Consider the following 23,018-nt stretch of genomic DNA (forward strand, 5'->3'; position numbering starts at 1 on the left):
AAGAGCGCTTCAACATTGAAACGACCAATATAGTCTCGCAAGCTTTCATTTTCGCCTTGCTTCACATATAACAATTCTCCGGTAGTGCGTTCGCGGCGCCTATTACTCACAAAGTGTGTACTGAAAGTAAATGATAGCTGGGAGAAACTAGAGATGCTACCTGGCTTGAGATTTTTGAACCATGTCTGGGCTATCCTGGTCAGTGTGGATGGAAAGACCTTACACCAGATGGCGTCCACCTACGTGTATAAGAACATGTGACCTTCGTAGGCCGTCATGTGATCGTCAGGATCAGATGTGCCATCATACTTAGAGGATGGCATCTTGATTCTAGACATCGGATGGTTTAGTATCTCTGCGGTGAAGGGGGAGAGTTTTTGGCTTGATGCAAAGGTGACCCCTTGTCAAATAGTTACAAGCACCATTGGTCTTGTACTCACGACGGGAGTAACCTTGAGCCTCCTCCTCAAAATGATAAATCTCTTCAGTTTCTAGTATGCTTCTTCATAGTCTGACTGATCAATTCGCTTCTCTAGCTCCCGTCCCTCTTAATTCAGGGAGCGCATCTTCCGGAGCGGAGTGTTGTCAACGTTCCTACCGGCCGTGACCAGTGGTCGCTTTTGGGCTCTGCCAGCCTGCTGGGTAGGTGGGTTATTTTGTTGAGGATTACCTGTTAACATCTGAATGAAGGATGCAACAGTTTGAAGTTGCTTAGGAGAAAATTAACTCAGTTGAGCAAAGTTGAATGGTACATTACTGTTTGGGGTTTGCTCCTGATTCCTTGGTGTTCGATAGTTGAACTTCGTTCCCTATTGCCCCAGTAATGGCAGGCTGAGAGGATGTCTGATCGACATCGGTGGACCGTGACGAACGTTGTTGTTTGCATCACCCATGGCTTTTACTTGAAAGAATAGGAGGTCCCCTCCTTCTAGGGCCAAGTTGTTTCGGTCGTGAAGCGGTTAACGGCCTTAATAAAGTCTGCCAAAGATCTAGAGAGTAAGTCCTTAACGAATAGCTGCACAGTATGCAAACGTGAGCTAACCTCGGGGTGGTTGCGAGGAAACCCTCTCCGACGTTCAAGTCAGTATTGGTCCAACTAGGATTAGAGAGAGAAACTAGAGAAAGATAAGCTATTTTCAGTATGAGAGAGATTGTACCTGCAGAATAGTACTATTTGGGGTATTTATAGAAGTACTATTCCTCTGATACGGCGTATAATCATTCGACACATGTAGGGCTATGACACACTTGAAAGGTGGGGAGATTCCCATGCTTTTGTCTTGTTAGGCGACCACCAACGTTATCGGACCACAATAGTGACCTGACTTTGATGGAGCTGTGGATGACATTGCCATGCTCGCGTCCTTGATTACGCTTGCGGACTCGTCATTCGCTAAGGTACTTGGGTTATACCCATATAATTATGATAAAATACAAATAGCAACCTACTATAAAATAAGCTTAAGCTAACTAAAAATTCCTAAAATTAAGGTAAGTGCTATCTAAAAGGTGGGAAGCATTGCCCCATTTGCAAGATCATTGTAAACCATCTAAAATGAGTGGGTAGCTATTCAAGAGCCAAATTGAATCATGCTGATCTTAGATCATTGTGGAATAGAACTACCCACTAACCATTATTTCCTAGATTTTTGGTCTCATGAATACTAATTTTGGAGCACTTTCAACAATAGCTATAGAATCAAAGATATGATAAAACTTGTGAGTTTAAGATAGTTTACTTCCCAACTAATTCCAATAATATAAGCTATCAAGATAATCCTGTAGATGATTTGTGTAAGGATATTAGAACTGGTCAGTTTAGTAGAGGGACAGAAGCTCACCATCAAGTTTTTGGCCGTATCTCGCAATCAAGTGAAGAATAGTTTCATCATCCTCGTTCACATCTGACATGGCTTCCGACATAATTTCGGGGGTTATGCAATTGGCAATGAAAGTATACAAGGAGCTATAGTTACTGGTACGTGCAGCTTCATGAAGTGGCGTATTGCTTCTCGAGTTTGTCACCTTCCACGGTGGTACACGTAAAGATACATCGTAACTCTGCCTGTTATTGTTATACCAATAATGGAAAGATTCTCTTAATAACTCATATGCTGAATGATTAGAACGAAGCCTAGCAGCACTGTGCAATGGCGTGTCACCATTAGAATCTTTGTGGTACATAAGATTTGGGAAGCTTTTAATAGCCGTTGTAATGAAGACTTCACGCTCATGTTCAAGAGCTATGTGAAGGATGTTGCGTCCATCAACAGCTTGAGAAAGAAAATACTCATCATCTAGAGTATTTTTTGTTGTAGATCCAGTTTCTTGAGAAACGTTACCGACTTCAGATCGTTGTTGTCCGAAAACACCCACATCTCCCATTTTAGCTGCTTCGTACAGTTCCTCATGCATCATATATCCCATACTAATTTGTTCCATCAGTCTCCTCTGCAAAGCATACAATTTATCAATTGGAGATAGTAGCAGTAAATGAATAGATCAATAAAAGAAAAGAAATAGTTTCCCCATACAAGGGTTATAGGAATGTCTGGTACGGATGTAATCAAGTCTAACACTGTCTTTCCCTCTTTATTCTTGATGCTTACAATCAACTCTTTCCTTGCTTTTAAATAAGCCTCGACATATTATTTCAGGATCAATTCCGCAATATCAAAATCTCGATCCATAATGGCCAAATGTAATGGCGTATTCCCATCTTTGTCTTGTAAGAATATGAGAGTATAAACTTCACATAGTGCTAGGATTTTCTTGCAAATCCAAAACGTATAATCTTTGTCTCTTGCATTAAGATCAGCTATCCTTAGCCGCAAATGGTGCAAAACATTCCTTCCCTTTAAATCACGACATTCCGTTGACTGTTTGTAACTAAGCATCCAAAGGACAGCATGGACACGACCATACTGCGCTGCTCTCATTACAGGAATAAAACCATCCGAATCTTGTTCAAAGATTGCAGCAGAATTTGCAGTGATCAATGCTTTGATAAACTTCGGCTTGTCAACTACATTATGGTTGTCATCGTGTTCTAAGTCTTTAGGAAATGTCCCACCTGCGAACATATAGATATAAAGTTCCATTATCCAATTTCATTGTAACGAATAGTAATATATAGTAGGGTTTATTAGTCAGAAAGTACTTAATAAAATACAAATTTTGTCGGGAAGTACCTAATATAAAAATTTGTCTAAAATGAGATATTATTAACACATATTCTTTTAGGGTTCTGTACGGGGTTCCTTATGTTTTAAAAGGGCTTATTCCTAGTGTTCATTATTATTGACACAACTTAAGAAACACTTTTAGCCTCTAGAATTTAGGACTCCTTGTATTATTCTCTCTAGTTTTTTATTCATTATTATAGTGAAGAAGCTCTAATCTCCCACCTGTGGACGTAGGTCAAATTTGACTGAACCATGTAAATCCTTGCGTTCTTTGTTTGTTCATATATATTGTTTTCTCTCCTTTATTATTTTATTGATTTTGTTCAACATTAATCAAAGTACAACACCCTGTTTCCTAGTTATACTATTTCTTATCTCAAATTTGGTACTTTTGTGTTTATTAAGTACAATTGCAATTTGGAAATTATTGTTGTCATTCAGTTTTCTTGAGTTGCCTTTGAGTTTGTTGTTGACATGAAGAAGTATTTGAAGAGATTTTGGTGAATTTGAGGAAGAATGCTTGGCGTTGGTGACTTTATATTCTCGATCTAGGCCACGTGATGGTTTTCTATACGGATTTTGTGTTCGAAGACGCATCGATACAAAATTATAAAAGATGTCTATTTTCTGGATTGCCTAAACTAAGTAGGCTTATGGAATTTGGTTTAAGGTGGAGGTTATATGGTTTTTCGATTTGGTTTAAGGTGGATTTATCTTGTGTTTGATCGGTATTTAAGTCAAGGTGGAGATTTGTGCCTTGAAAATTCGTCATATGTGGTTTCTGCATGCCCGCTCGATCAGGCGCCCATCACGAATTACGATTGGGCAGACATCGCCCGATCAGGCGGTCTGGCGGCCACGGGTGTTTTTGATTTTTCGATTTTTAAGTTATCTTTTAGGGTTTTGTACGGGGTTCCTTATGTTATAAAAGGGTTTCCTTGTGTTCATTATTATTGACACAACTTATGAAACATTTTTAGCCTCTAGAATTTAGGATTTCTTGTATTATTCTCTGTGGTTTTTTATCCATTATAGTGAAGAAGCTCTAATCCCCCCACCTATGGACGTAGGTCAAATTTGACTGAACCACGTAAATCCTTGTTTTCTTTGTTTGTTCATCTTTATTATTTTCTCACCTTAATTATTTTATTGATTTCGTTCTGTATTAACCAAACTACAACACCCTGTTTCCTAACAACATTCTATGCAGGATGTTCGTGGCAGTGTAGAAGTTCCAGAATCAGTTCAAGCATGCAAATGGGTTAGCATTCATTCTTTTCCATTGCATCTTTTTAATTTTGTGTATTCTCTCTTTAGCCCCTATTCGTTAACCAACTGCTTGTCTCTTTATTTACTAGATGAGAGGCAAAGCATTAACAGCTTACATTTTTCAGAGACGATGAATGGGTAAGTTATGCGGCAAGGTTGCTTGCCAAGCTCCCACCTTTAATTATTTCTACGAATTACTCTTCTCTCTTGTGCTTATTTTTAATCATATGTCCTTTTCCCAGTCGTATTGGTCAAAGAAACAGGAGGACCGACTTTAGCGAAGGATTGAAAATCTGAAACGTCGGACGCTGATATTTGTTGCAGATGAATCTCCTTTTCATGCAGATGCCTTTCACATGATCTCAAAATGATGCAGAGAAAATGCAGAAGTTATAGATGAATGCAAAGCTAACTTAAATGCAAAGATTACTTCTACTCTTATTCTTGCATATTTAGCCACGATTTCGCAAGTTCTTTTTTTGCTAAGTAAGTAAGTAGATTAGTGAAGCAACAATTACAACCTACACCCCTAAAAGGAAGGAAAACCAACTAGGTTTGACTCCCTAGCCTAGAAGGGGCAACAGACTAACAAGGTCACTAGGAACAATTCACAACTTTACAAACCAGTTATAATTAGTCCTAGAAAGTTTCTTCGGTAATACATCCATTACACGTGCTCTAATGAGGTCTTTAACCTGTTTTACACTCATTTCTATCCTTGATACATATTGATTATCCCAGTAGGCTAAATTCCTACAACTCTAGATAACATATGTTAAGGCACTAAGGCTGGCTAGAATAACATTTCTTTGAAATTTATTTCTTCTGCTTAGCTGGACTCTTCTTATGATGTGTTGCAAATCCTCTGCTGGACATTGTAAGTTCACCCAATCCATAATATGCTCCAGACAAGCTTCACTGCAAGGACAGTTAAAAAAGAGGTGCTCATGAGCTTCAGGTGCATAAGCACATATCTAACATTGGTTAAAGGGGCCTATACCACATCTAGCCAATCTTGTTGTAGTTTGTAATCTCCCTTGCACAGCTAGCCATATTATGAACCTATGTTTAGGAACACCAAGTCTATTCCAAACTGCACCATCCCATGTGACATTAGTGAATTCAGCACAAAGTTTCGCATACACTGCCTTGACAGAATATGATGTCCTTTGTATCAGCTCCTGCTCAATATATATTAGTTTAAGCCTTTATTTAATGTTTCAGACCTTCCTCCAGTACCAACTAGCACTTAATGTAGGTGTGTATGCCCACCAATTACTATCTTTCAAATACACTGAATGGATCCACTTCAACCATACACTATCTTGTTTGGTAGCAACTGCCCAAACATATTTGCCTCTGAATACTATATTCCATAGCATAACATTCCTGAAAGCCAATCCACCTGCTGATTTTGGTTTGCATAATGAGTCCTAAGTCACAACACCTGGCTTTTGACAATAATACTGTCCACTCCACAAAAACATCCACATATGCTACATATTTGTTGCAATATTTTCTTTGGTAATAAGAATACATGAGCCCAATACATGTGCAAGCTGAGAAGCACTGAATTGATAAGTTGTACTCTAGCTGTGTAAGACGGGTTCCTGGAGCTCCATACTCTGATTCTCACTGTCATCTTATCTATAAGAACTTCACATTGTGCAGCTGAAATTTTTCTTGCACTTATAGATACCCTTAGGTACTTGAATGGGAGGCTCTCTTGTGCAAAACCTGATATCTCTGCTGCTCTTTGCTTTTCATTAGGATCCATACCACAAGAATACATAGCAGATTTTTGTGTGTTAGCCTGTAAACCAGATGCTTTTGAAAAGAGCTTGAAAGCTCTTAACATTAAGTAGATTGATTCAAATTCACCCTTGCAATAGAGTATAAGGTCATCTGCAAAGCAAAGATGGGTTAACCTCATATCCTTGCATGTAGGATGAAATTTAAATTGCTCCAATTCACTCATTTTTGTCAAAATTCTTGACAAATACTCCCTGCATAGCACAAGAGTAAAGGTGACATTGGGTCACCTTGTCTCAAGCCCCTGGATGATTTAAAGAACCCTCTCATGGTGCCACTAAGCATTATTGGAAATGTTGGTGTTGTTACATAGGACATTATCAGCTTGGTGGATGTTGTAGGGAAGCCCAAGGCAGTGAGCATCTCCATCAAAAAGTCCCAACTAACTGTATCATAGGCTTTCTGAAGATCTATTTTCAAGATACAACTTGACTTTGCTTGTTTCCTTCCATAATGCTTGACGAGGTCTTGTAGAACCATAATATTGTGCACTATGTATCTCCCACATACAAAACCACTTTGGTTCTCCATATAAGCTAAGGTAAAATTTGCCTCAATCTCCCACATATAACCTTTGTAATACATTTATAAATTGTATTACAACAAGCTATAAGCCTGAACTTAGTCACATTATGTGAGCATTTAGTTTTAGGAACTAATTTGATAATTGTATGATTCAACTGTTTTAAGATGCTACCTTCTTGTAATGTATCTAAAACAGCTTGCACTACTTCATCACCTACAATTGTCCAAGCATCTCTGTAAACGTATGCACCAAATGCATCTGCTCCTGGAGCCTTGCACCCTGGTATTGATTTGAGTGCATCCTTGACTTCATCTACGGTAAAAGGTTAATTTAATATCTCGGTGTGTGCTTGTATAATTACAGGCCCTTCCTACACTAACTGGCTATCAACAACAATCCTACTACTATGATCTTTACTCAGGAGCGATTCATAGTAGCTTAGAGAAGCATTAGTTACACCTTGATGTGTGTCTTGCCAGTTACCCCTAGCATCAAATATACCATACACCTGATTCCTCAACTTCCTTTCTTTGATGCTTTGATGAAATAAGGAGGTGTTCTCATCACCCTCCTTAATCCATGCAGTCTTTGCTTTCTAGGACAAAAAAAGCAATGTAAACTTTGTGTTTTGCTTGATATTCTCTGACAGCTATAAGCTCTCACTAGGGGGAAAAAAAGGAACGGCTACGCTGGAGGGGCTGCGTTTTCTTTAAAACGCAACCCTTCTTTTATGAAGGTCTGCGGTTTTAAAAAAAAACGCATCCCTTTAAGTAATAAAGGGCTGCGTTTTTAAAAAAACGCAGCCCTTTATGGGCTTTTTTTCAAAGCAATTTTGAAAAAAATCAAGCGCGGGCCTACCATATTAAGCGGGCTCATTCTCCTCTCCCTCATTCTCTCTCCTCTCTCGCGTCCTTCTTTCTCCCTTCTCTCTCACCCTCCTTTGCTCCTTTGCTGGCCCATTTTTTCTCTCCCTCTCTCCTCTTCTCTTCAAATTCTAACCTAAAAATACCTCACAGATCTTCACGGCTCAATGTTCACGGATTTTCATGGCACAATCTTCAATTCGTCTTTTCAATCTTCACGGCTCTTCGGTGGAGATTTTAGTTCTTTTCAATTCGTCTTTTATCTCTCTCTTAAACAAACAAAAATCTCCGTTCGTCGTTCGTCGTTCTCAAAGTTTCACCCTCCGACGTCGGAATATTCGTTCCTTCTCCGTTCGTTGTTCGTTGACCTGCACCGCCTTGTTCCGCCGTTCCTCGTCCGCCGTTCCTCGTCCTCCGTTCCTTCTCTGTTGGTCGAACTCCGCTTAAGCAACGATAGCAACAACAAGCATGATTTTCTTTTGTTCGTTGGTCGAACTCCGTCGTTCGTTCGTTGACAGCAACTTCAGATCTATAATTTTCCTCTTTTCTATTTTCGTCCGTTTTTTTTTCATTTTTTGTTCATTTTCGTTCATTTTTTTTTCATTTTTGTTCATTTTTGTTCATTTTTTTTATATTTTCGTTCCCTTTTTTTCTATTTCCGTTCGTTTTTTTTTTCATTCCAGCACTTTTTCCGCTCGTCAATCGTCCCATGTATATATGACTTGCATTCAGATTAGTTTTCATTTTTCTTCCAGCTGTAATCTTTGTTTGTGCAAGATTAGCAGATATTATTGTATCATGAAACTCTAAAGCTCATAATTTTTAGCAGGCAAATAAAAAAAAAAATTTGGTCAAAAGGGTTGCGGTTATGGTCAAAACCGCAACCCTTTGTACAAAGAAGGGTTGTGTTTGAGGCCCAAAACCGCAACCCTTCCAATATGGAAGGGCTGCGGTTTTGGGCCTCAAATGCAGCCCTTCGTAGGGAAGGGTTGCGGTTTAAAAACGCAGCCCTTCACATTTAGTGAAGGGCTGCTAGCCAAAAACGTAGCCTTAGGGCTGTTTTAACCGCAGCCCTTCCGTCTTTTTCCACTAGTATCTTCTTATGCAAGTTGTAGATTACCAGGATTCTTATGCATTATCCTTTGAGCTTCTATCATCTCCCTTTGAGCCTTCATTTCTGCAGCCTGGATATCATTAAAGCCCTCTCTATTTAATTCCTTCCAAGACTAGTTCACAACTTTTAATCTCTGCACCACTTTGAACATTTTGGTACCCTGAACTTCCAACTCCCATGCCGCCCTGGCTCTCTCTTCAAATTATGATGACTGCTTCCACATTGTGAAATATTTGAAATTTTGCCATCTCTAACATCAGGGTATAACTAATAACACCTTTGGTGAGTGATCAAACTCACCCTCATTATGAAAAGTAGCCTTAGCTGAAGGATACAATTCTTGCCATGTAAGGTTTGCTAGCATTCGGTCCAACTTTGAAAACACCCTAGCATCCCTCTTGCGGCTTATTATGCAAGTATAAAAGTTCCCAGAACTCTTTATATCTTGTAAACCACACTGCATCACACAATTCTTCAAAGCCCTCATTACACTTTCCTTAACATGTGACCCTATTCTCTCATATGTGTTCATCACACAGTTAAAATCACCACATATTATCCAAGGTGTACTAACAGAGACCTTCTTCGAATGATCCCATAATACTTCGCTCTTCTCCCTGTCATTGAAACCATAAATGAAAGTACGGTGAAAACCATAACTTCCATGTACTGGTGTAATAAAGCAATCTATCATCTGGCTAGTTCCATACAGAACATTAATATGAAAACTACCATGCTTCCAAGCTAGAATTATTCTATCTCCAGATTGGTAACAAGAGTTAGTGGTTAAACACCAACTTTGAAATACTCTTTGATAAAGATTTCCAAGGTTTATTGGCTTACGCTTGGTTTCTAAGAGACAAACAATACCTGCAGTTAACTGTTGTATATAATTATATACTCCCTCTGTCATAGAATACTCTTTACACTTTCCTTTTTCATCTGTCCCAGAATACTCTTTACACTTCTATTTTTGGATATGACCCACTATTATTTTAATCTTTCTACTTTTTAACCATTGGCCCACATTCTCTCTCCTCCAAATAAAATAATACCACTCATATTACCTACCAACTCTAACCATTGGCCCACACTCTCTCTCCACCAAATAAAATAATACTACTTTTACTACCTACTAACACCTATCACATCTACTTTTTCAATAAAATAACAATTGATAACAAAATAACAACTTATCATCTAAAACTACGTGCTCTGAAAAGTGTCAAGAGTATTCTGGGACGGAGGGAGTACATCTTTTTGCTTCTTGCTATTGTTAATGCCTCTTACATTCCAGCATAAGATCTTATCCACCAGGTGAAGGAGGAGGTTCCCCTACTCCTTTTTCAGCTTCCTGCAATACTTCATTCATTGTCTCTATCTGCAATGCATCATCATTTAACACTTGGAACATATTCCTTGTGCTTGTTTGTGCATTTAATGATGTCCTGACCCTTATAGGTCTCAAAGCTTTCTGGAAACCTTCTTGATCCACCTCTAGTGTTCCTTCTCTATTTGCTACAACCACTGACTTACCCTGCTGCTCTGCTACAACACACACTTCTTATTGCATTTCTCCCACCTTCTCTACCTCTAAAGGCTTAGTAACTTTAGGAATCTAGACTTTTTTCCGCTGCATGATTCTACATTGCTCGATGCTATGACCTATCCCCTTGCAATAGTGACACTGGATAGGTTTCCATTCAAATGTAACAGGCACCTCTGTCAACTCTCCATGCTAATTCCATAATTGAACAACATCAGGAAATTGTTGATCATCAATTTTAACTTCCACTAAGACTTTAGCATACTGGATCTTGTCTTTGTTCCTAGTTGCCTCATCCCTCTTGATTGCGTCTCCTAATTGGGCCACAATCTTATGTAGTGATTTCTCACCCCAGTATTTTAAGTGCAACTTCAACTGCACCTATACTGAAAGTGTTTTCATATCTTCCTTCTCCATATCCATATCCTCCTTCCATGCTTTCACTATCACTGGTTTGTTATCAAAGAAATAGTGTCCCTCCAGAATTTTATCTATAGAATCCATAGCCTTAAGACTTATTAAGAACACTCCCCTCTTAAATAATGCAACCTTATCCACACCATACTGCCTCCAGATCCTGCGTACAAATCCTTCCATCACCTGTATTGGCGGATTAGCCCCCACAACATAATATATCAAAGATGAACTCTAGTAATTGATCTCTTCTTCTACATCCCCCATCTTAATGTGAACAGGTTCAGGTCTAATCATATGCACATCATCATTTACAGTACATATTCCAGGCAACAATGGTTCTCCAATATTTTCAAACAATTCAAAATGATTAACATCATCTACTGCAATACATGGCTGCAGAATAGGTAGATTACGTGATCATCTTTCTCCTCCTCCAGTTTCAGGTTGTATTGATTTCCCAGACGTATCATGAATGGATTGAAGACATTCATTGAACGTATGTCGAATCTCCAATTGATTCTGCAAATGCTGAATAGAAGCCTTTGGAGTTAAGATTTCACCAATCACTAATCCCAAATCAAGAGTCTCAATTCCCATGATTTCATCCATCGATTTTGTTCGTAAAGCTTGAGAATCTAATGATGGACCTCTTGCTTTAACCTTCCCATTGCTTTGATTACTACTCTGAATTTTTTCATTAGATTTACTAGTCATGGCGCGAAGAATTCTATGAAAATGCTATCAACGTTATTGTTCTATTGGTTCTAGAGAGAAGAGAGTTTCTCTCTCTAGAGTTTTTATCTATGTGATTGTTCCGATTTCGCAAGTTCAAGCTCACTAGCATTCTTAGCCTTAATGCCAAGCTAATATCTCTATCTTTAGCAATTCTATTGATTAAGAACTTGAAATATATTTGTTATGTATCTGTAATTATTTAGGGTTTTTTGTCAGAAAGGACCTAATAAAATACATGTTTTGTGGGGAAGGACCTAATAAAATTTTTTTTGTCAAAAAGGACCTAATAAAATACTTTCGATTGTGAACAGGAACCACTTTATGAATTTCCGGCCAAATTTACCATTTACCGGCGTTGACCCTTTTTTTTACCCTTAGTTAAGTCTTTAATGTTCTGTTTCTATTACCGTAAAATTAGGAGGAGAAGAGATAAACAGTAAAATTAAGAACCCTAATTTGCGTTTTTGGGAAAAACGTATAATAGTAGCCCTAAATTTCAAAAACCCTTAAACATTGAGAGAGTAAAATCTGAAGAGCAAAACATAGCTTGGATTTGATGAAGGTTGCAGGATAAGATCGAATAAGTTGATACTTCACTTCAATGGAGATTGCGCTGTTGGGAGAAAAGTGTGAGAATTCAATATGTTTGGGTCAGTTAAAATAAGAATTGAACATTAAAGAGTCAACTAGGGGTAAACAAAAGGGTCAACGCCGGTAAATGGTAAATTTGGTCGGAAATTCATAAAGTGGTTCCTGTTCACAATCGGAAGTATTTTATTAGGTCCTTTTTGACAAAAAAAATTTTATTAGGTCCTTCCCCACAAAACTTGTATTTTATTAGGTCCTTTCTGACAAAAAACCCAATTATTTATGCTTAATTATGCATAATAAAATGAGTACTAGTACTTTTTATATCCAATTATTTTTGTATCAATTAAGGATGAAAAAATGCAAAAACAAAAATCGTTTTTTGGTTTTTAGGTGGTCAACTGCTTTGATTTTAGGTGAAAAATGACGCAGTTAACCTGCTTAACTCCTCCGATTTTCACCGAAAATCGTGTCAGTAAATGATTAACTGATCCAATTCAGGACCAGGTCAGTTAATCATTGTGAACTGATGGGAGCCCACCCGATCTGGATCGGTAAGCCCGATTTTGATCGAATAGGATGGGCTTTCTTCCACTAGTGTAGGCCCATCTATGTTGTCTATGTTGATACACTGCTGCTGAGTTAGTGTTATTTTTGTTTGATTAGCTACTTTATGCTTTTGTCTAGGTGTTACATTATGAGTGGACACCTTTTTGTGGCCTAGGGATTTGTACCTGTGCCGCCTTATATAAAGGCTGTAAAATATCTATAATGAAGACGGAGAATATTTTGGGACAATGAAATGAATATGAGAAAACCTAGGTTCGAAATAGAGTTCTTATTGTTTCATAGATAAACTGCTATGCCATTTTCACTTGTCATCACATAAAGGATACAATGTAAGGAAATCAAGCGCAACCTTTGAAATTAAATGAAAAAATATAGGTGATTCCTAACCAAATGCTTGTTACTTTCATAAACTTAACCTAAAGCTAATAAACGAGCCATATCGTGTTAAATTCGTATCAGGTCCATTGTAGAGGGCACTATTACAGAATCAACTATTTGCGTCTGCATATTTAGGTCGCATGCACAAAGAAATGATGCAAATGGTCAGGAGCAAACGATTTGCATTGGATTATAATCAAAGTTCAATGCAAAATACGAAAAGCAAATGAAGGGTAAGAGGATTTGTGTTGCTTGGTCCTAGACATCAGAAGCACGTGAGTAAAGAAGATGGGTGTTTTAGATCAGAGGATTTGCATCAAACGTGCCTATGGTGCGATACAAATCCTTGTATCACGCGATTTGGGTCGAACGTCTTTACTGTTTGATGCAAATGGGTTTTAGGCCCTCTTATATGGGAACAACTAGCCTTTATATGCACGCGGTGCGTGCGTTAATTTCAAAATTTGTTATTCTATTAGATACTCCATTCATACTTTATTTATAATTAAACTTAAATGTGAAAAATTCAACAGTTAGATGAATTTAGATATATTGATTCGCTAATGTAAAAAAATAAAAAGGTTGTGAGTGATTGTTAACATTAATTTTTTGTGAATGAATATTGAGCAGAAAGAACAAAAATAATGAGTTGGTTTAACTGGATTAAAGAGTATCAAAGCTAGTGAATGTTCAGACTGTTCATGTGCATGTTATGTATGCCATCTTTTTTTATAAGGTATAAATATTTTGTCCATTTAATTTTTGATTGAAGTATTTGATGCATATACTATTTTAAACTTGTTTTAAATGGCATGTTGGAATGAGAATTTTTAAATGATTTGCTTTTGTAATTTTTTTCATTCCATTAATTAGATCATTAAGGGTATTTTAGTCACTTCAAAAGAGGACACCATACCTCCTCCCTTGGCTTATATAATAGAGATTTGCGTAGAACAATATAAGTCCATCCGACGCAAATTGTTTGAGGCCCCCTTCCCTTTTTCTTTCAAACCCTGTAACACTTCTTCTCCTTTTTCTTCCTTCATTTTTTGTCACTACTCTATTGATGTCCCTTTCTCTTTCTTAGACCCTACTTCACTTCATTCACCACAATTAATCAACACAATATGAAATCTCCTTCCTACTCTCTCTTCCTCTCTCTCACCGTTAAATCCCTAGGTCCATTGCCCCAAATTTCTAGGGTTTCTCGCAATTTTCTAGAAAATATAATTTTCTTTGAAGATCTACTTTTGTTAAGATCAAATCTTGGAGTTACTTTGGTGTTTTGAATTATTGGCGATTTGAAATTTGGTGCAATGTTTTCTTAGAATTTTAAGAACGAGAAGATCGATAATTGAAGAACGAGAAGTAAGATCGAGAATTCCAAAATCTGGAAAATTCAAATTCGAAATTGAGAATCTGGAGAATAGGAGAGTGGGTTTGTGATCCTTTTGGTGTTTACGGATCGAGAATTGACGGTGGTGATGAACCAATATGGAAACCTAGTACGCAAATCTGAAGAATCTGGAGAATAGGTTATCTTTTTAATGTCTTAAATTTTGATATTGGCAAATCTAGTGAAATGTGAGTGTAAACACAAATTTTAGATCTACAAAATAGAGAGTCAAAAGATGTGGACAAAATAATATTTTATTGAATTTTTGTATTTTGGGTTACAATCTCTAATATTTTCTCCTCTGATTCAATCTCCACTTGAATTTAATTAATTCATGAACTAATTAAGCGAGTTCAAGAACTATTGACTTGACTTTCTTGAATGAGGGCTGTCGAGGCTTGATCTCGTCCAAGGTAGAAAACTTCTAGGATAGAACGGCACGTTAAATGTTGATTTGTTGTTGCGCACGAACAAATATGATCTTCTTCAATGAGGGCCTTCGGGCTTGATCTCATCCAAGGTTGATCTTGTTTCCTTCTTCCGGGAGAGAATTTGATGTAGCTTGACTAGGAGAGAGATTACTTGACAGGTTTAGGTTATGCTTTCTGCCTTTCTCCTTGATGGCTTTGCTATCTAATTTCTTCTCCTCCAGCAAGTGAAGAGGAGAGCTCTATTTATTTAGGAGAACATTAGGGTTTCCACTTATCCTGCCTCCTGGGCCTCATGGACATAACCTCTTCATTGGCCCATTGTTCATTTAATGGGATATTGACCCAATAATAGATTATTAATTAAAATAGGCCTAATTTACTGATAAGCCCAAATTAATTAAATTTGATGATCACCCATTAATAAAAGTCAACATTTGACTTTAAGACTTTAATAGATCAATTAAATGTGTGACGTGGCATATAATAAAATTTTTATGCCTACAAATTGCCCCCTCGAGACCGTATCACATACAAGATTTATGTGTTTAAGCATGATGAGGTCTCGATATTTTTACCATCAAAAACAAATTTGTGTTGGCTTTTATATGAGACAAATTAGCTTAAGGCTAATGCCTAATGGCTAAGAACACTTTTGTTGGATCAAACCCAAGTTGTATCGCCTGTATGTGGACTTCTTTTTCTTTTTTGATCCATCTTTGCTAAGTAATTGTTTAACTTCACGTAAGAATGCTTTTCTTTTGTATCTCTTCAAAATTGTTGTTGTTGGAGATAATATTAGGTAGCCGTGAAATATGCAAAATCCCACAAAAGGCTCAACTAACTTCTCTTAAATCCTTGCTATCTCAATATATGGCTGCTATATATACAACATCTTGAGGTGATAAATTTTTTTCTCATCATACAGGGAAGGAACTTCATGGAGGAGTTGTATTCATAGAGGAGAGGTCGTCCTTGCCACGTACGTCATGACTTCGTATAGCCCGTGCTCACTGTTGCCATGATGCTGAAGAGGAGTGCATGCCATGCTTGCACATTGTTGTTGTTGTGACGCGAAACCGATGTCATATTCAAGCCATGAAGCATCAATATTATTTATCTCGCTTGCAAACCCAAAGGACGAGATTGACACTATACTCCAACGACATTTGATGTTATATTCGAGCGACTTTCGAAAGTCGTGGCGGAGTTGATGGAGCCATACATGTCATGATGCCATAATCGAGCGATTTATGAAGCCTCCTTGACGACGTCATGTTTGATGCCCAAGGAGACCACCACGATGGAACTTTGCTCTGCCATCATGTTGCCTTCCTAACAAGAAGAAAGACTTTTTTTTTAATGCGTATCCTTGTTTCTTTTGCTTACTACTCATATAGTAGTATCATTTGAAAACCTTGGAGAGTTGGAGTTGATACTTTGCTGCACACCTTCCTTTATTTCATTTTTTTTTTAATTTCCTCTTTTCTGAATTTGTGTACAGCAATTGTATGGTGGCAAAGTTTGATTTTTTTTTTGTTAAACTTTAAGCAAAAAGCGAAAACTTAATGTTTGTCTTATTAGGTGTGAGCAGATGGAATCAGTATCACATCGCCCTCCTTTATCGTGACGTCGTCTGCTAGCCACGGAATTGAATCACACTTTTGACGCTGTGGAGGAACTTAGCTGCGCCTTCGAGGTTATTTCAACACCATGGAGGAGCTTAATACTTGATGTTGTAGCCGAGCAACTGACGTCATAGGATTTCATGCCACCATTGGAGCAAGAGTCGAGCCGATCGTAACACACGCAATCATTTGGCGTTTTGATACCATAGAGGAAAGAAGGGCGGAGCCAATCTTGAGGCCATCTCCGAGCAATTCTCGAAGCCTTCATGAGTCATGACGACCCCATATGTGTTACTTGACGAGACCACCGCGACGAAGCCGTGTTTACCTACACCATGATATGCTGTCAACCCCATATATGCTTGAGAAGGCGGTAATCACCAAGCTTTGATTTTACGTCTCCCATGGTATTGGTGTCCCAACAAGGTGTGATTTTTTTTTTTTCTCTTTGCTGCTTGATGAGTCTTTTTTTTTTTTTTTTTTTTTAAGGTTAGGGATGAAAATTACCCACGTCAAGAGTGTTCTTCATGGAAATTTGGCTTTTGGCCTGGTTTTATTTTTCCCTTTCTCTCCTATATTCTTTGGTAAAATTCACATGGTGTGAAATATGATGCTGAAGTGTTGCGCCACTTTTCAACTCCTTTCTCTTTTTTTTTTTTTGCTATAACATGATGATGTCATGATGGATATAGATCATATAGTAATGTACTCTGTACTCATGTTAGTAACCTTGTCATTTTTCTTTTCAGATTATGATAGAGTAGAATGGATCCATCATTTGTAAAACAGATTAAATCTTTCTTGAAGGAGCTCAATCATTTCAACACCACTGAGCCATCGAGGAATCATGCCATAAAGTCCGGAGTTTAAGCCACGCCATGGAGTTAGGAGCTCAAGCTACACAATGATCGAATCTCGTAGGAAGAACCAGGCTCCCTCTCTTAACACGATTTATATATGAGGGACGCCTCGAACACTTTGATGAAGAAAATCGTCCTTTTTCACATCATTGTTATGAAGTCGTGTTAGAAGCTCTGACACGATTGCCTTGACACGATGTTGGTGCTTGAAGCTTTCTCCAATTTTCATGTCCCTTTTTTTTTTTTTTGCAAGTCTCCAATAGAATTTTTTCTAATGCCCTAAGACATGCTGCTTTGAAGGTGATGGTGCTTTGAAAGTTTCTCCATCATTCAAGACTCAAGATATTTTGGTGCTTTTGAGCTCTTCTCCAATTCATTCTTGAAGTATTTGTGGCCAAGTGTTGGTGTTTGGAAGCTTTCTCCAACGAACTTTAATAGGTGATGGTGCTTGGAAGCTTTCTCCATCAATCTTGTTGCTTAAATTTTTGTCGGATCTCTGGTGCTTGGAAGCTTTCTCCAGAACTTCGAGGAGATTTGACGAAGTATTGGTGCTTGAGAGCTTTCTCCAATCTCCATGCTTAATATTTTTGTTGAAACTCTGGTGCTTGATAGCTTTCTCCAGAACTCCGAGTGAATGACAATCGCAAAGTTTTTATCATGCTTCATCATCTGACAAAGTGATTAGTGAAGCCAAGTGGACAACAGCTATGCCCCCAAGCTTCTATTTCATATTTTGTTAAAACATATTTAGACTTGATGGAGTACAATTTTAAAATCATACTTATTTTTTTCTGGCTGCTCTTGAATATTTAATTATCCAAAATGCCTACGTACCAAATAAAATGGTTTTTTACACCTTTTTGGATCAAGCCAAACGTAGTTCGATTTACAATTTTTTGACAGGTATGCAGTTTATACTCTTACTTAGGAGTTTTTTTTTTTTTGAATATGTAGTTTATACTCTTACTTAGGAGTTTTTTTTTTGTAAATCTGTCCTTTTGTGATTTTTTTTTTTACAAGGTTGTAGCCATGAAATACCATCGACGTAGATGTCTAATCATAATTCTCTTCATGGTTGGCGATGGTCATCTCCATTTCGTGAGCCCGAGTTGCCAGTTCTTGGAATGTGTTTGGCTTAATTCCTTGCAATATGTAAGCCAGGTCCCAATGCATGCCTTGGGTGCACAATCTACAGCGGATGCTTCAGACAGGTGATCTTTGCACTGAAGACACAATGTTCGCCATCGATTGATATATTCTATAACAGGCTCATCCTCCAGCTGGGTGGTTTGTGTCAACTCAGTCATGCTGACAATACGACGAGTGCTGAAGAAACGATTCATAAATGCTTCTTCCATTTCTTCCCAGTTGTCAATTGATCTAGCGGCTAAGTCGGTGTACCAATCGAATGCCACTCCTTTCAAAGATCGAACGAATTGCTTCACAAGTAGGTCTCCTTCAGTACCTGCATTATTACAAGTTTCAACAAAGTGTGCTATATGTTGCTTGGGATTGCCAATGCCATCGAAATGCATGAATTTGGGAGGTTGGTAGCCCATAGGCATTTCTAGGGCATCGATTCTCTTTGTATAAGGCTTGGTGTAGTGGTCGTTCCCGTCAAAATCTCCACCAAGTTGGCGTTTGACAGTTGTGGCTATCATATCTTGAATTTGTTGGAAATTGAATGAATCGCCATGGATAGCTCCATCCTTTTCACTAGTCTTTGACTTCATGCTAAATTTGGATCCACCACTATCGCCTTCGCTTTCACCAGTTGGACGTTTCTCAAGTTTCTTTGTCAGAGCAGCAAGTTGTTTGCTTTGGAATTTGATTTGTGCTTCTTTTTCCTCATTCTCCTTGGCGAGTTTGTGAATGAGCATCTTCATGTTTGCTAATTCTTCCTCCATGGTATTTGCTTCAATGGTCATGACACTTACATTAACAACGTCTGTCGCTCCAATAATTGACTCTGTCGAAGGATCCACGCTTGGAGGAAAGGATTTGTTGCTATCATGAATAGATCTTCTCTTGGCCACCACGGTCGAATGAATTTGCTTCATTGCTTGAATGGAGAAAAAGATGAGAGGTAGAGATTGTCCCACCGAGCGTGCCAAATTTGTAAACACAAATTTTAGATCTACAAAATAGAGAGTCAAAAGATGTGGACAAAATAATATTTTATTGAATTTTTGTATTTTGGGTTACAATCTCTAATATTTTCTCCTCTGATTCAATCTCCACTTGAATTTAATTAATTCATGAACTAATTAAGCGAGTTCAAGAACTATTGACTTGACTTTCTTGAATGAGCGTTGTCGAGGCTTGATCTCGTCCAAGGTAGAAAACTTCTAGGATAGAACGGCACGTTAAATGTTGATTTGTTGTTGCGCACGAACAAATATGATCTTCTTGAATGAGGGCCTTCGGGCTTGATCTCATCCAAGGTTGATCTTGTTTCCTTCTTCCGGGAGAGAATTTGATGTAGCTTGACTAGGAGAGAGATTACTTGACAGGTTTAGGTTATGCTTTCTGCCTTTCTCCTTGATGGCTCTGCTATCTAATTTCTTCTCCTCCAGCAAGTGAAGAGGAGAGCTCTATTTATTTAGGAGAACATTAGGGTTTCCACTTATCCTGCCTCCTGGGCCTCATGGACATAACCTCTTCATTAGCCCATTGTTCATTTAATGGGATATTGACCCAATAATAGATTATTAATTAAAATAGGCCTAATTTACTGATAAGCCCAAATTAATTAAATTTGATGATCACCCATTAATAAAAGTCAACATTTGACTTTAAGACTTTAATAGATCAATTAAATGTGTGACGTGGCATATAATAAAATTTTTATGCCTACAGTGAGAAAAAAGGAAATCTGCAATTATTTGATTGTCAGAACATTTTGCATTTGCAATTTTAATTTGAATATTGAAGCATGTGCGAATCAAGTGAAAAATAGGTGCAGACTTGTGCGAATTATTTTATTGTCAAAACTTTTTGCGTCTGCGAATATTGAAGCTTGTGCGAATCAAGTGAAAAATAGGTGCAAACTATCGCAAAACTCTTTTGTGTTAGTGTTTTCATCCTCGATTTCATTTTTTTTTGGTTCTTTTTCTTTTTATTTTTTTTAATAAATAGAGAAATTAGCGTCGCACATAGCAAGATAATTGCATCGTGTCCACATCCGAAACAGATCATCTAAGGGAGATTTGCGTCGAAGCCTGTAGCATCGAAACAGATCCAACGCAAATGATGGTTTGGGGCCCGACCCAAATCGTGATTTCTTTACTAGTGGAGGTTGAACTCTCTCAAACCTAACCCGGTTCGTTTTTTAAACTAGTCAACAATACTCAACCTTAATTTGACCCATTTATTAAATGGGTTACCCGACCCGCTTATCAAATGTACATATATACATAAATGAAACAAATGTCTGTCATATACTCCCTCCGTCCTCTATTAGTTTACCCGTATTTCATTTAAAGGTGTCCCTTATTAGTTTACCTCTTTTTTTTGCTATTTTTGAAATGGGACCACAAACTTTTCATCACATACATTCAACTTTAATATAAAAATAATAGTTTCTCTTTCTTTCTATGACCCACAACATTATTTCTCCTAAAATTCTATGCAAAAAAAGGGGATAAACTAATATAAGACGGAGGGAGTATTTCTTAACCCACATCTTATATACTAATATCTAATCTAAATAAACCAAGTCGAACAACCAAATCATAAATCTTATATATTTATAAAAAAAAAATATTCAAATTATTTCAAATGCAACTAATAATATTGACAGTATAAATAGTAGTTAAAGGAGTTGTCTTGTAGGATTCGGGTTAAAATATTCAACCCTAACCCGTTTAATAAATGGCTTGTTGTCGTGTCAATTTGCTTATTAAACAGGTTGAAAATCTTAACCCAAACTCCAAAATTTCTTGTAGGGTTCGAGTTGGGTTAGTGGGTCATGTTACTTTTACCACCTCTAAGGCTCTAACTTAAACAAGAGTTTATGAAAATATAAGCTTTCTTTACTACCGTACTACCTGTGAGGGTGCTCCTCCACAATGTGTTGCGCAAGAGTACATGCAGGAGCTGCTGATCCCAATGGCGCAGCTAAAGGCTCGCTTGGTTTTATCTATTCTGATGGTTATGTATTTTGGGCTTTGTTAAACTTGTTAGGCTGGACTGTAGCATTGTATAAGCATTATGCTGTACATGGGTAATTTATTAATACTATAATCATCTTGTTTTTCTTAAAAAAAGTACTACCTGTGAGGGGAACAAGTTTTAGCCTTTTAGGTAAGACAACGCAGTAGTTTAGTATAAAATGATTTCTAGAAGACTAGAGTCTAAAAGTCATCAATTTGTAAAAATATATAGTAAAGAGCAACCCTTAAAATTGAAATACTCGAGAAAACTAAGTTGGCCTTTCGAAAAATTACCAGCGCAATACCGGGCATAGAGATGTAGAGGAGTCTCTCCACAATTGTTCTTGATGTGCAAGATCTGTTGACGGGTGTTAACATCTGCAAACAATTCCTCAGCAGCGGCCATGTTTCGGCATCTAAGTGCGACATGAAATGGCGTTTCTCCGTCACAATTTCTTTCTAGTAGAAATGGCACAGCAATAGCAGTAGCATTACTTCTGTTATGATCAGAAGCAGAACTGGTAGTACTGCTAGACATGCTGCTCTTGAGGTAGGAAATGAGGAACCTGACGCAATCCTTAGTTCCCATCTCCGCAGCAGCCTCATGAACAACCGTGTTATCATTATTATTTTTCTGCCACAGAAGATCGGGAAACAGACGAATCGCGGCATCCACGAATGTTGTCTTGCCACTCCGAGCTGCTAAGTGAATAATGTTGTTTCCCAGACTAGGTGTACGGCTCAGATAGCTGCTCTCTCCATATTGAGTAATATTGGCACGATCGAGGATTCTGGTATTTCCTTCAATGGCGTAACCGAATATTAAGGCTTCCCTACCTTCCTGGATTCCCATAGATGCTTAATTTTATCTCTCCCCCTCTCTCGCTCTCTGTTCTTTGCCTAGTTGACTTTCCTCTTAACTGTGGGTGTATAGCTCGTACAGCATAATGCATTTAAATATCAAAACGATATGTGAGGTGCCTTACAAGAACAGCTCACACCAAGGATACTAAATTACCATTTGCTAATTGGCCAACCACTTCATTTGACTCGAAACCTTAAACTAATTAAGAATGACATGCATTAGTTAGATCGCACTGTAAATCTTAAATATTCCGACTTGCGGGTCACTATTAGATATCTATTTATTTAAAAGGGAAGATATCTATTATTTTTTAACCGTCTATTGGAAAAGGTAATCCACCCCCTCGATAGGTAATTATGTAATTGTATCTATATAAATATTATAATAATGTTTTTTAATTGGTACTAATATATTTGTTTTTTAAATATTGGTTTTTCCGTGAAATTAATCTTTTTTTTTTTTGGTAAATGGAGCAATATATTAATCAAACATAAAGAAGTTCAACAACCATTAGATCTAGTCATTTGTCACAATGGCTATCTAAAAGGTTAATATTAAGTTCAAGCCATGGCGGTTTGTCGAAGAAGTAGAAAATATCGACTTCCATGCTCCTTTTCCTACTGGTTCTTGCTAGTACGTCAACTTCCTTTACATGCTATCTGTTAGTTTTTTTAACCACCTTCA

The 23,018-nt window shown here is 37.6% G+C and overlaps 1 protein-coding gene across 1 annotated transcript; it reads right to left on the reverse strand.

Moving 5' to 3' along the window:
- Window positions 1–1,849: 1,849 nt before the first annotated feature.
- On the reverse strand, window positions 1,850–22,514 carry LOC125497006 (uncharacterized). Its single transcript, XM_048643215.1, has 3 exons — window positions 21,764–22,514; window positions 2,535–3,073; window positions 1,850–2,451 (listed from the first exon to the last, which is right to left on the reverse strand). The coding sequence occupies exons 1-2, from the start codon at window positions 22,320–22,322 to the stop codon at window positions 2,649–2,651; spliced, it is 984 nt and encodes a 327-aa protein (XP_048499172.1). The 5' UTR covers window positions 22,323–22,514; the 3' UTR covers window positions 1,850–2,451; window positions 2,535–2,648.
- Window positions 22,515–23,018: the final 504 nt, after the last annotated feature.

Source organism: Beta vulgaris, chromosome 4 (genome assembly GCF_026745355.1).
Source record: "Beta vulgaris subsp. vulgaris cultivar EL10 chromosome 4, EL10.2, whole genome shotgun sequence".
NCBI lineage: Eukaryota > Viridiplantae > Streptophyta > Magnoliopsida > Caryophyllales > Amaranthaceae > Beta > Beta vulgaris.

What these genes read in the sequence shown, in the direction of transcription:
- LOC125497006 (XM_048643215.1), bottom strand. Translation starts at nt 22,322, where the DNA reads ATGGGAATCCAGGAAGGTAGGGAAGCCTTAATATTCGGTTACGCCATT. An exon ending in CTATGCCCGGTATTGCGCTG is followed by an intron (nt 3,074 to 21,763) that starts GTAATTTTTCGA and finishes ATATGTTCGCAG; the next exon opens with GTGGGACATTTCCTAAAGAC.